This window comes from Miniopterus schreibersii (assembly GCF_964146895.1).
Source record: "Miniopterus schreibersii genome assembly, chromosome: 7".
Lineage (NCBI taxonomy): Eukaryota > Metazoa > Chordata > Mammalia > Chiroptera > Miniopteridae > Miniopterus > Miniopterus schreibersii.
Genome location: NC_138108.1, coordinates 54,473,939 through 54,489,076, shown reverse-complemented (window position 1 = coordinate 54,489,076; position 15,138 = coordinate 54,473,939). Strand labels below are relative to the sequence as shown.

General features: G+C 36.3%; 1 protein-coding gene across 1 annotated transcript in view; it reads left to right on the top strand.

Annotated features, from left to right (window-relative positions):
- GALNT13 (polypeptide N-acetylgalactosaminyltransferase 13) overlaps positions 1-15,138 on the top strand; it is a 417,763-nt gene that overhangs the window by 397,831 nt on the left and 4,794 nt on the right. Inside the window, exon 12 of the mRNA XM_081141998.1 lies at positions 7,431-7,565. Within this exon, the coding sequence (XP_080998124.1) occupies positions 7,431-7,565 (135 nt within the window). The remainder of the gene's footprint in view (positions 1-7,430; positions 7,566-15,138) is intronic.

Here is a 15,138-nt window from a genome sequence, read left to right as displayed (position 1 = left end):
TACAACACAAAATTATTGCCTCACAAGTCTTTAGGCCAGAAATTCAAGCATAACATGGCTGGGATCTCTGCTCAGGGTCTCAAACAACTAAAATCGAGGTGTTGGCTGGAGCTGTGATTTCACTGGAGGCTCGGGGTCCTCTTCCAAGCTTTCTGGTCCTTGGCCAATTTCAGTTCCTTGTAGTAGGAGGACTCTGAGGTGCCATCTTTTTGGGTTTTGATGTGTGTTTTTCCTGGTGCTCTGCCAACAGTTGCCCTCTGCAGCGAGGGGCTGCCCTCAGTTCTCTGCTATCTGGCCCTCTCCAAAGCATGGCAGTTTGTGTCTTGAAGGCCAGTAGGAAAAAGCTTCTCTCTTCAGTTGGCTGAGTTCTTATGTAGAATAAGAATATAAGCATGGCATGACTTTCCTGTTGTAGTCAAAGTCTCACCCACACTAAAAGGAAGTGGCATGTACACCAGGAGATAGGAACGTTGGAGTCATCTGAGAATTCTACCATAATCCACATCTGCACATTCAAATAGCTAGCAGGTACCTTTGGAAGGAATTCTGTTTGGGCTTAAATTTGTATTCAATACTGCAATAGTAAAATATGAGTATCTGGAGCATAATGTTTATATATTAGATTTCTTGAATTGTAGACTTCCTTGAAAACCCTTCAAGGCAGAGTAAAGTATTAAACATACATAACCTTTAACATCAATAGTGTTTAAAATGGGAAGGTTTAACAATGAAGTAGAAAGAAAGTAGAAAGATCAATCACATTTTGTTACTGTTTTAGTGTATCCCCCTTATTATATTACTTTTCTTGCTCTGTTTTCCGCAAAGTGGACTAGAGAATTCTAAAGACAAATTGTTTTCATTTCAATTCAGTAAGTAATTATTGGGCACACACATTTTTCCTAGAATTGTTTCCATAGGTGTTGAAAAAGTATCCTTAGCACGGTTATTGGGACAGCAAGGTTTAAAAATAAAACAGAGGATGAGCCAGACTGTAATAAATGTAAGTTATATGTCTAGATTTTGCACAGATAATAACTCAGATGTTACTTGGGGCAACTACTGTGTTTAGAGTTTACATGAATTATCTCATTCAACCTCTGAAATAGCTCAGGAAACAAGGCGCATCTTGGTCCTTTTTCCCAGGTAAGCCAAGATTCTGACAAAGCTTCACAGTAACTCTGCTCTAATGAGGGGGGGGGGGGGGGGAGTTTCAGACCCTGTCTGTGTCATTTTCCAAAGCTCCTTATTTTAGTGCTGTCCTGCTCCAAGATACCAGTGAGGCCACACCTGCAGCACAGTCAAGAAAGCTCTGCAGGTCAGAGTCCTCACAGGGTGCTCCATGAAGACAGTAAGGAATGCGCTAAGGCTCTAGGGAGGGAGGCCTTCTCCTGAGCAAAGCAGAGCAGGAAGGGCAGTGCCGGTGATGTGATCAGCACGTACCAGGTCAGCACGTACCAGGGCCTGAAGGACGAGATGACCATCGAGCACAAATTAAGAGCAAATTGTAACATATCCTTGCATTGAAGCGAAAAGAGAAAGAGTTGATGCAGCCTAGATGATCTCAGGACAGGATGGAAATATTGAAATCGAGATTCACACCCACATCCTGTTCTGAAGAACAGTTTTTAGATCACTGAATTGTAAAACACCACAGATATCATCTAAGCATGTAAGATAAGAGTACACAGCTAGAAGCCACCTACTTTTCTTTACCTTCTTCTACGCAAACCTCCGAGCCAACAGGCTATAGATGAAGCCTCAAATCAAGCAACAGAAAGAGGACCTGTCTGGGAGCAGACGCCTCTTTGCTTGGAAGCTCCATTGAAGAATTGAATTCCGTCTGTGGATTTTCTGTGCTAATTTCAGGATGGTGTGATGTACAGTAAGAGAGAGCATTGTGAAAAACAAATCTCATTGGTAAAGGTCTAATTTTTGTTGCTAAATGTTGTTATTTCAATACAAATTTTCCTAGGCTATTTTTACAGAAGGAGGAAAAAAACTAGTATGTGTTTATTTTCTTACAACTTATCCCTCTGGACTGTTAACAAATTTCTCAAATTGCCCACACTTCAAATACCTAAAGTGATCCCCCAGAGGGCCCAAAGCTCCAAAATGACTAAGTGATGGGTTTGTAAGGGGCAGTATATTCAAGTAAAACAACAGTGACAGTGAGCTTAGGGTCCAGAGAGACCTGTTACGAGGCAGGTCTGGCAAACTGGGTGAATCCTGTAAATGTGTTGGCTTTGGTGTCTTCGGCTAAATAACGAAGCAGTTGGCATAAAATGACAGAGTCCCTTAAAACGGAATTCTATAGAAAATTCTGTCCTGAGGCATTCAAGAGGAAAATTATTTTATAAATTAAAAACTAAGCTAGGGACATCACAACCTATATAATAAAGCTGAACAAAATACATGTGTGAACTTTTGAAATACAGATTATATATAAATATAATATAAATATAAAAGTTATATGTATAATATCAAAATATTTCTTCATGCAAGGATAAAAGAAAAGAGATCCTGTTGCAAGACAGAGCCAGCAGAGGGCGTTCAGTTCCTGAGCCCGTTGCTGAAGGAAGCTTGGTCCAGGTCCCAATCAGGAAACAGTGAACTTGCTTTGAAACTTGCCCTGGTTGAACGATGTGCTTATGCTACTAATCTAAGCAAATATTTATTTGCACTTTTGCAAAGGGGTAAATATAAAAGGCTGTTTTTGAAGACGTAACTATACAACATTCACATTGTAAACATGATGAAACTTTTAAAAGAATGTATAGACAGTCTTTCATTGTATGAGATAAAGCATTAATTTCACACAGAATACAATATTTTTGATCATTCGCATAGCAGTCCTTGAAAATTGTTTAAATGCTGTCTTCATTGTGTATATTTGAAGAGCTATAAAATTCCTTTGGACATACTTACAGAAATGAGAAATCCAGAACAAACCAGATACATATGTGAAATAATGAAAATGCTTACTTTTCTTTAAAAAAAAATTAACATTGAAAGGAACTGAGATTGGAATTGGCTACCAGCCTTTATGTGTTGGAAATTACTGCTAAACTCATTTGAGTACCATCAATTAAGAGACAGCAATAAATTTTATCTTTATAAATATGCATAAAAGCAGATAAATCACCTAGTCACGTGAAGATTACTTAAATAGAAAAAATATTATAACAATGATTGTTCTAATGATCTTGTAAAATATAACTGGATGTCATAATTTTCAGCCCAGACACCGAGACACAATAGATCTGAAATTTAGAATCAGACTTCCCCATATGCAGAGTTTGCACTGATTCCATGACTTTTAGACCCTCCAACCTGCATAAGGAATAAAAGGAGATGTATTTGTCCTGGTGCTGTCGTAACAGACTACCACAAACTGGGTGGTTTAAAACAATAGAAAATGTATTGTCTCACAGTTTTTGAGGCTGCAAGTCAATAATCAAGCTGTCAGATGGGCATATTTTTTCTGAAAATTGTAAGGGAGGGTCATTCCTTGCCTCTTTAGCTTCTGGAATTTGCCAGCGATCCCATGGCTTGGAGGCACATGGCTCCAATTTCTATCTCTCTCCATATATATCCCTTTCTTCTTATAAAGACACCAGTCATTTTGGATTAAAGGCCTGCCCTACTCCAGTATGACCTCATGGTAACTTAACTGATACCTCTACAATGGCCTTATTTCCAAGTACGTTCACAATCTGAGGTACTGGGGTTTAGGGTTTTAGCATATCTTTTGCAGGGGCATAATTCAACCCATAACAGGAGGTTTCAGAAGGTGGAGAACTTTGTAAGGTTTTCAATGGGGGGAGTAGTTGCCCTCCCTCTAGAGGGGTGGGGTTGGGATTCTAGTTTCTAGTGACAAAGCCTTGAAGAGGGGAACCCAAGGCAGGGGCAGATTCATGAGTGTGTAACCCATGCAGTTGAACAGCGGCCTGTAATCTTGAAAGTCTCGATAATTTTCAAACAATAGGTCCTGCGTTGTCATTTTGCATTGGGCACTGCAAATGATGTAAGACCCCACTCTGAGAGCTTGCTATGTGTTTCCTATACCTGTGGGGTTTGGCAGGCTGTGACCTGACTCCAGCATGGTAAAGCTGGCCTGTGACTGAATTGCAGTGACTGCCCCGCCTGGGTCAGCTTGCCTCTCAGAGTTGTCAAGTCATAAAAAATGGCCCACATGTAAAATATACATTGTCTTCTTAGCACTACAGTGAGAGGTACAGTGGCACCTTGGTTTTCAAACGTTTCCATTGAGGAACATTTCAGCTTATGAATGCCTTAAACCCAGAAGGAAATGCTTCGGTTTTCGAACACGCCTCGGAAGTCGAACATGCCACATGGCTTCTGCTGAGGGAAAGACCCTGAGGCCTGGCTGTGGGCTGTGGATCCCTCGGTTTTCAATGTTTCAGAACTCCAACAGTCTTCTGGAACGGATTACATTCGAAAACCGAGGGACCACTGTACTGAGTGATGGGAACCTCTGAAGAACCACAAATACTCAGGAGAGGGAGCTTTAAATCTCTGCCACGCCAGGAGTTATAAAGAGACAGTTCAGTTAAGACCTTTCCTATCCTTTCACCACCCTGGAAAAATCAAACACTGATTAACAGCCTGGGGGGGATTTGGGAGTGGGCAAGGGAGGTAAGAATGAAAAAAAGAAACTTAAGACAGTGAACTAGGGAAGTCAACGCTGCCCTATCCCACTGCAGGCTTCCAACCTAAAGCAGTCCAAGGTAGAGAAGGGGAGAAAATCTGCTATTACCAACAGATTACAAATTACGTAATGTTAGATAGCTCATAATTTTATGTATTTAAACAAATATGAAGATTAGATATAAAACACAGAATTTTCAAAGCACTACAAAGCTACTGAATTCATATAACACACAAAAAGATCTCTACTTATGCTTTGCCATACCATTAAGTTGGTATGCATTCATAGGAATATAAATATAATTGCACAATGTAACAAAAGTGCAAATTTATTTAATATAATATCTGAGTCATCACACATGGTTTCTAACACAGATAAGTTGTTCAGTTAATGTTAACTTCCTCCCCATTCCTCTTTTAAAATCGATGGAAGCACACAGAAATTGATTATTTTACTCTGCTTCTAGTCACCTTAGTTTAAAGCAATCAGATGTTGATGTAATCAATTGTCAGAGTCAATCTGGCATTGGACCAACTAAAAATAAATGCTAAATCTAGTGTTTGTGTAACTCAATTCTGATTTAGTAAGAATAAATATTGGTAACCAATTTGATAAAGCAATTTGAGTGGTAACTAGAAAGGGAGAAATTGTTTCGAATTCTGGTAAAAGAACATATAATCAGACTTCACTAATGAAGGCATCAGTCAAAATTTAAAATTGTGGTAGAATATGTTGTAAGGCTTCCATTGGAAGCCTGAAACCATGTATAGTACGGAAACTTATTTATACTATGGTTTTTTTCCTATTCATACATGCATATGATAAAGTCTAATTTATAACCTAGGCACAGTAAGAGATTAACATCAATAACTAATAATAAAATAGAACAATTATAATAATAAAATAAGGGTTGTTTGAATGCAAACAATGTGATAGAGTGACCATGGACATGATAACAGAGCGCTGCCAAGTGACTGAGGAGCTGGGAGCATATACAGCCCGGATAAGCCAGACAGAGGGATAATTCCCATTCCTGGCAAGATGGAGCAGTCAGCGGGAGACTTCATCATGCCACTCAGAATGGCAAAGAATTTAAAACTTATGAATTGTTTATTTCTGGAATTTTCTATTTGACACTTTCTCATGGCAGTTTACCACAGGTAACTGAAACCACAGAAAGCAAAACCATGGATAAGATGCACTACTGTAATTCTATTTTTTAAAAATACTAACCAGCCTTGGCTGGATGGCTCAGTTGGTCGGAGCATCATCCCATACACCAAAAGGTTGCGGGTTCAATTCCGGTCAGGGCACATGCCTAGGTTGCAGGTTCCATCTCCAGTCAGGGAGCATATGAGAAGCAACTGATTGATGTTTCTCTCTCACATCAATGTTGCTCTCTCTCTCTGAAATTCAGTAAACATATCTTCCAGTGAGGATTAAAAACAATACTAACCATGTTTGTACAAATACCTATCTTCCATGTGTGTTTCTTTTACTATTACTTTGGTTATTCTTATTTTCCATTAAAAGTATGAACATTAAAAATATTAAAGATAGGATATTTTTTCCTGAATTTTATGCCACAAAGATTATATTTTATATAGTTTAAGTAAAGGAACTTCTCAAGTTTTTATATTGCTGAGTAGAACCTATAACCTTTGTGAAGAATTTCCTTTTAAGACGTTGGCTTAAGAGGTTTTCTGGGTTCCGTCATTGATTTTGCATGTTCCTCTTCCGACTTCTTGTGATTTTCAGAGAAACCCTGAATAGCAGGACTGTCACAGCAGTCCTTTCAAGAGTAACTTGTTCAGCTTAAAGGGTAGGGCTCCAGAGTTTATAAGTGATTTGTAGAGCTGACTTCCTCCGATTTTATCAGACTGCTTTGGGAAACAAAAAGACCCTGAGATCACCTTCCTTATTATACTCCCTCTTGACATTGCAGGAGGAAAAAAAACAGAGACCCATAGTATACTGAACCATGCTTATCAGAGCTAGTGGAAGAAAGCAACATTTATAGTTATGTGCTTAATAGCTCTCATAAAACTTCAGTAATCAATGTTATAAATTATTCATACCAGGAACAAAACAATAGAGGTTATAGAATATCAGTTAGAATTAGCTAACAATGAGTCTACAATCACCTTGACATTTCTTGGATATTTTGAGAAATGTAGTCAAGCCCAGCCAAAACCATATGAGAGAGATAAGCATAGAGCCTACCCTTAATGAGCTCTCTAGAGAACACAATTCTACCACCTTCGTATTGTCAGACCCACTGACAATATTTAATAGAATTTAGGTAATGTACTTATGTTATGGAAGGAAAGATTTAAACTTCTTTATGATAAACATCATTGTCTCCAGGGTGAGGAATTGGGCATATGGTGGTAGGAACAAGGACTGTCCTTTATCGCACTCTATGCAATTTATAAACTTTATTTTGTTGAACCTCTGTGAGCGTTTTAAGGTAAGTATAGTGCAGGGAATTTGGTGCCGGCAAATAACAAGCGCTTCATAATTTAGTTTGTTAAATCGAAGCTTCACAAAAACCTTATAAAACATGTGACACTGTCCCTATTTTGTGATTGAAGGAAAGGACTTGGAGAGATGAACAAGCTTTCTCAAGATCACACAGCAGAGATCATTTGAAAAGTGTATCTGATAGGAAAACTCCCACAGATCAGTCTGCTATACTGTGACATTTTTTTGTTTGTTTTTAAGAAGATATTACTTTATTAGCTGAATTTTATATTTTCAGGTGTTTTCTTATACCGCTGACAAAGAAATCCGAACCGATGACTTGTGCTTGGATGTTTCTAGACTCAATGGGCCTGTAACCATGTTAAAATGCCACCATATGAGAGGAAATCAGTTATGGGAGTACGATGCTGAGGTATAGTATTTTCCTTAACTTATTTTTGAGTGCTTTAACTGAATTAATACAAGGTGGGACAAAAGTAAGTTCACAGTTGTGAGTACCTGAAACAATGGGTTTATTCTTGTATTATTATTTATTAATTATTGTACTATTTTCCATGTGAACAACTGTAAACCTACTTTTGCCTCGCCCTGTATTTCAAATACATTTAAACCCTAACTTATTTTTTTCTGCATCGTAAGAATTGCACTTTCAAAGCATGCATGCTCATATGGGATGATATTAGGATGGTATGTTATATAAATAGATTTTTGCCAAACTAGTCCATAAGTATAAAATATAAACGAAAAACATAAAGTCATTTTTATGTGCTTAACATTTGTTATCATGCATCCATGCTCAGCAGAAAGGCGAAGGGCAGACTATGCTTATCTGAGAGGTGTGTCTGCAGATGTACAACAATATTTTCATATTTTGAATTTTACACTGTTTAATCTGTAACATTTATGCTTCTCACCTTAAAGGGAAAAAAGCAAAAAGCTGACAAGATTAGCTTAAAGATTCTTTATAATAGTAAATACTCTGCAAAATTCAATAAACTAATTAGGTACCTAATCAGCTAAGCAGCATCTTCTCAATATAGCACATCTTTCTGAGAGAAGACAGGGAGAAAAAAACGATAAAATTACTGTTGGAATTTATAGCCAGGCAGTGTGTAAAAACCAGATCAACCATCAGATGGAGCTAATAAAAAAGAAATATTTTCCTCTGCAGAAGGAAGCCACCTTGAAACAACTTCATTTCCTTCACTTCTCTTTGCTTAACAAAATGAATTTGTCGTCTGGGTTACATTTTCCACGTTATTAAATGGTTGGTGATTTATTTAAGATAGGAAGTAAACTTCGTTCTTACATGATAAATAACACAATAGAGGTAAATGAATTTCACAAGTGCAGAGTTCTATGAAAGTTTAAAATTCTCTGCAAGGGGAACATTTTCAAAACCAATCTGCAGAGTTGTTGGTATTATTGATACTTTAACAAGTCTTCTTTTGAAAAACTTTTGGAGTGTCATTTTAATTTGCATGATGTTGTCATTTTTTAAGTGGACTATCAGGAAAACTGCCTGAATTCTTACATGATGTGAAACTAGTTACACAGAGTTAAACGTTGGTCCTAAAGTTGATATAAAATTACCGAGCTCTCTGATCCACCCCCTGTTCTGGGACACAACTGAGGCAAAGCCCCTGAATGAAGCCTGCCCGCTGCCCCAGCTGCTCCGCTCAGCTCCCCTCCCAGTGCCTCGCACCTTCTTTACCGGCCACCCTTACTGTCCTCTTCGGCTGTTACCTCCCTTTATAGCAAGACTGCAGGAAACCTTTCCTCTGATAAGACGTCGGAGTCAATCTCAACCTTTCTTTGGTCAGTTTCCTACTGCTTCTGTGAGGAAAAGTACAGACAAATGGACAGAAAAAGGAGAAACTCTGAAAGAAATATTTTTTAAATAAAACGTTTTGTTGCTGTTGTTGCATTTTTAGTTTCCCCTAGGATCCCATCACTTTATTGGGCATGTGCTAAAATAAAGAAATCTAGCTCCCAGCCAGGCGTGGCTCAGCGGTTGAGCGTCGACCTAGGATCCAGGCGATAGGGGTTCGATTCCCGGTCAGGGCCCATGCCCGGGTTGCGGGCTGCAGCCGATCAATGACTCTCTCATCACTGATGTTTCTGTCTCTCTCTCTCCCTCCCTCTCCCTTCCTCTCTCTGAAATCAATAAAGATATATCTTTAAAAAAAAGAAAGAAAGAAAGCTAACATATATTTATAAGAAAAGGGTATACGTATTTTTTATGACAGAGCATTGTTGAATTTTAGAATGTACCACTCTTAATCTTTAAACTTTTATATAATTTTTGAGTGGATAATGGCTTTTATAGTCATGACTAAGATTCCTTCATTTCTGAAATAACTATTGTTGATAATTATGTATGTGTTCTTATTTATATTTCTATCAGCCAATAGGAAGATTATTAAATACTAAGGGATTTTGAAAGAAAAGTGAAAAAAAAAAATTGGATAACCTCCCCTAAGATAAAGAAATGATTTTTGTAAATTTACTGTTTGGATGAGTAAGAGTTATCTGTTGCAGTACTTTTAGATTATTGTAATATTTTGTATCACATAAATTTTTTTCTACAACACATACAAATAAAGCTTATACTATGTCATATATATTGAGAAATGTTTATTTTTAAATAAACTTTCCAATCATCTTAATAATTTTGTAACATAGCTTAATATGCTGTCTTACATGTTTAGGTTTTCAAAATTAAATTGTGATATTCAGCTTGTCTAAATTTAAAAATTTAAATCATAATGCAAGTTTTTTGCCAAATTTATAATGTATAAATCACAATATAGAGCAGTCACAAGAGAATAGAATAATTATAGGAATGATGCATTTATTGCCTTTCTGGAAATTTCAGCTTTGAAATAAAAGACATATTATTTGTGAAAAAGTCAGGAAAGAAAGAAATGGCTTTTTAAGTAAAATGGAAATATAATTTACTTTTTACAATTACCTCTTCTTTTAAATTTTAGGATAAGGGTCACTTTAGTCTACAGAACAGTCCCAATCTTTGCTACCCAAAGTGTGATTCTAGGACTAGTAACATCACCTGGGAACTTGATCTGAAGTATCACCCTGGATGCACTAAATCAGAGTCTGCACTTCAACAAAATCCCCAAGGCATCCGCATACATATTAAAGTTTGACAAGGACAGGCTTAGACAGTGGCCAAACTACTTGTCTTCCTTAGGCTTTTCATAGACTGTTGCAAAGTATTGCAAAGTTAGGAAAGGGCAGGTGCACACTTCGGAAGATGACAAGGCTTCCCGGAGAGGTGGGGAGGGAGGCGAGCCGAAGGGTGAGGGCGCCGAGACTGGAAGGAGTAACTGCCAGGTAGCTCTCGTCTTTTCATATTCCAGCCAGTGAAAAGTAGACAAGTGCTGCTTGCTGCTGCTTTAATTTATTCTTTACCTCTTGCTACCAAAGGCAAAAGTATTCTTTGAGAAACTTCTGAGGTGGAGCAGTTTCAAAGCCGAATAAAACTTGGTGGAGTTCAGAGAATTACAGAGCTGAGACTTACCTTCAAGATCTTCTTTGAGCCTTGATCGGGGGGCTCAAAAGCACAAAGATCACACCGCCAGCTGCGAGGCAGGATTTAGGGCCTAATAAAGTATTCAAAGAAAGCTGGTTATCACTGCAATTGTGCAGCTCACAGTGTGAACAGCTGAAATACCCCGTCACGTTATCTCCTGGAGTCTTTTCAATCTTAGAAAAGCAAGTCATAAATAGGAGCAGACTTGTGGGAGTATGGGAGAAAAATGGAAACAGCATTGCAGAGCCTCAAAGCATGGAGCCTATTTAGCTACTTTGGTTTGTTTACTTCTTAGGTGACTGGGGGGTAGGGAATAGAAGGGAATAAAGTTTACCGAGTGGCTATAATTTCATCTGTCTTCTCAGGCAATCCTAACAATAGCCCTATAAGATGATAATATCGTATTTGTATTCGCATTAGTAAACATAAGCTTAGAGTTTTTAAATGCCCTCTCTGGGTTTGTACACTTCAGGTTTCCCGCACTTAACCGAGCAGTCTTTCCACTCTATTACATTCCTTTGGAGGTCATTGAAAAACTAGAAACAATTAGATGTTTTTAATGATGATGATATGATGTTAAATGTACAGTATTAGAAAAGAAAGAAAGAAATACCATCAGTTATTTGTGGTAGCAAATTGGATTCACATAGAATTTCTCCTTAATCATTGGAAAGATGTTCTGCAGTAAGTGTCTATTGAGACAAACAGGCAGTCATGAAACTACTTTGTCTGTAGTTCTAATTGCTTACAGATTTTAGCTATCGATATTCATAATACAACTAGTATCTAATTGCTTCTACTTTTATTTGAATGAAATAAAGCACACGGTAAAAAATACATGTCTTTGGTCAACTTTGATTTAAAATACAGTGTCCTACTTTCTTAATGAAATACTTTTTAAATAACACAGCCATGGATTTAATTCAGTATCACCTAGTCCTGGCCAAATGTGTTCGATTCGGAGGCAACTGAGCATCATTAGCAAATCTGCAAAATCCTCACCTGATCTAGAATCTCTCGAATAAACTACCTGAACACTCTGGTGCTGTGAAAGCCCACTGACTCAGGACAAAAAGGAAAAAGAAAAAACTAAACCCTACCTCTCATCTCACTGAAGCATTTAAAAAATTATTTTATAAAGGTCTGTCAGTCATCCTTTCTATTTTATTCAGGTTTTCTTATATTGTACTTGAACATTGCAGTCGTGTTCCAGTCCATTTGAAAATCACATTTTCCTGCAATAAGTGCACATAATCACAGTTTCTTTTGAACATCCAGGCAGCTACATACAGTGTGACGATCTAATTTTAGAGCAGAACACTTATGCTCAACAAACACTAAGCAACAATAAAAAAAAAGGAGCAAAATATGATGCTAAAAATAAGTCTTGTTTTTCATGTGACTGAGCAAGTTGACTGAGAAAATATTGTTATGAATTCAACATCCATCTGTATCAAATGCTTCAGAGTCACAATGCAAGGGATTTCTTTTTCAGTAGGTAAAATACGTTGGATTGCTATTTACTGATATCACAGAAGCTAATATGTAGACTTTACTTATTACCTCTTTTATTTACCTTATCAGAAAGCAGGTAAATGGGAATATAATTTCAAGGTAAGTGATCTATTAACTGGCAACCCAGCCACTTCCCTGCGTAGCATTCCCGATAAAAACAGTTGCTCGATTTGCTTTCCGAAGCCTGCCTGTATCAGACAAGTGCTACCTTCCCATGTGCCCACTGACCCATAGCTGTGGTTTCTTATATAGAATCAATTAGTGAATAGCAAGTTTAATAGTTTAGTATTGCGATTTTAGTTCTTGCTTATTAAACGTTTACACTTGTTTATTAAACTACTCTGTGCAAAGATCACTAACATGCACAGTTCACTTTGTCAGGGGATCATATTTAACATTTTGAATAACAACTTTATTATATTAATTTTAAATAGCTTATTCTGTACTTGATCAATAGGGGAAATCTTATTGTATTTGCAATAATAATAATGTTAAATTAAGTATCTGTAACAGTCTAAATTTATCTTACTTTGTTTATCCTTATGTATAATAACAATCATTTAAATTTCATTTTAAACTTTTAGTATAGCATCTTTTAAACTGAGACTGTATGATTGTTCCTCAGTCAACCATACAGTCACTTATACTTGTTCATTGAAATATCAAAATTTTTACTTAATTATTTTAACACAAGGGTAAAAGGTGTTTCTAATTTTATAATTTGTGATTCTTATTTTGTCACTGAAATTGTGTCCCCAGCCTGATTTCATTGGTTTTCAGGAGTCATTGTATCTCCAAAAGGGTAGATTTAGGGATGCTCCATGACATATCTTGTCTTAGATGCAGACATGCAAATATGTTTAAAGGAGGAAGTATTCATTTTTTCTTATGCATTTTAAAGTAGCATGATTAAAATTTTATAAATCCCAGGAAATACTAATTCTTTTTACTTCAGAGAAGTACAGCTAAGTTGTGCTATAATATTAACGAAAACCAATAGTAGCTTAGTGTTCATATTACCCTGTTTTCAAGGGAATATTTTAAATAAAGCGATAGGAAGAGGCATTTGGCACTATGCTGCATGTCAGCCTGTATAGCACATTGCCTTCAAAACTGAGTTAACATGACTGAGTCTTCTAAAGTTGTGAGAAGCATTTGCAACAAATATAACAAAGAGCAATTTTAAGAAAAAAAAATGTACACACAACATAAAAATATGCAAGTTCTTGAATAAACAGCAGAGGAGAAATGTAAATAGCCAATAAAAATGGAAAAAAGTAATTTAAGTAACTATTAAAAACACATACTTAAAAATTATTCCATGTGTTTTCTTTTATCCACTTCTTTATATATGGTGTCAATCTGTCAAGGAATGTTTTTAATGACAACACACAATACTAGTGCAGATGCAGTAAAACTGACAACCACTACTATCCTGCCATATGATAAGCACAAGAAATATTTGCTGCCGCTGTTATTACAAAATAATTATTATAGATTTTTTTAAACTTTACTAATAAGTATTGCATTTTTTGTACTTTTGACCTTGTGATTTCACTTCTAAAAATTATTTCTAAAGAAATGGTTATAAATGTCGAGAAAGACGTTGAGTGATACTTATCAAAGAATTCTTTATAGTAGGTCCAAACTGGACAGAGATTACCCCCAAATGAAAAAGTTAAAAGACTTTTGGCAAATCTACTTTGTAGAAATTGTTTATTTCCTATGTTTTTAGATTATTTTAATGATAAGAGAGATGCCCATAATATAAAGTCAAGGATGTTTAATTAGGTTACTTCTATTACATACATTTGCATAATATAAGTGTTAAAAATGACTTACTAGAAAATATGAAGTAATAATTGGTATCTCTTTTAGGCAAAATATTCAGAAAAAATAAACTAAGCTATTTTTTCAAACAAATGAAAACACTGAATGGTTTGGTGGGAGGTTTTTTTAATAAAAAATAATTTTTATCTCAATGGGGTTGTTTGAGATTTCTAATTTTTCTTAAAAGTGCCTGGCATGAAAGTTCTTTGAATTCATGTTATGGTCTTTCAAGTGATAAATATTTTGGGGCAAAATATTACAAAAGTATTTCTTATGGAAAATTTTATATTGTATCCATGTTCTGGAGTTACATTTCCTGAGCATAAGTAAAATCTAGTTTTGTGTTTGTTTCAAACCAAGGAAAAGTTTATAATCTTTTTTTAATGATGCATGAAGTTCATAATCACTTAATACTGGGGTCTTTGATGTCAACATGAAATTTACCAAGAAAAATTCACTGAAAAACAAAAAATCACTGAGGTAGACGATTATCAAACCTAGAAATTTTAAACAATATAGAGAGGAAATTCAAGTTTTGCTTAAAACCCCCAAAACTAGTTTCTTTAACAAATCAAACTATATACTGTTACTTCACAAATAAAATTTATTCTATGCAATAATGTTATCTTTTCTAACTTCATAAATCTTCAATCTACCCTTTTACTGTAGAAAGTCAGTCTTTGAAATGGAAAATACAATGACTTGCGTCCATTAGGCTGCTCAATATATGTAGTTAATTTTATCAAAATTTATTTCCTGCACGAGCCTTTCACTAAGTGGTTTAATCAACAAACCTACGGAGTGCCTAGGCTTGGTGATGTAGGCAGTCATGGTCCCTGGCCTTCCTGGAGCTCTGCTCCTTCTGAGGAAATAGATGGAAAACAAGACACAGACAAATTAATTACCAATCTTGTTTGGAGAATGAAGTGAAATTAAGAGCCCAAATGGCGTTGACCTTTTAATTTTTCCTTCTTTCGTTAACTTCCTAATTGACATTGAGATGAGTGTGGCAGTCAGTATATATGTGGAAGACTCTTCACACACCAGGTTAGCCCTGCAACAAGGTAGTGGAAACAATGTGAGTACA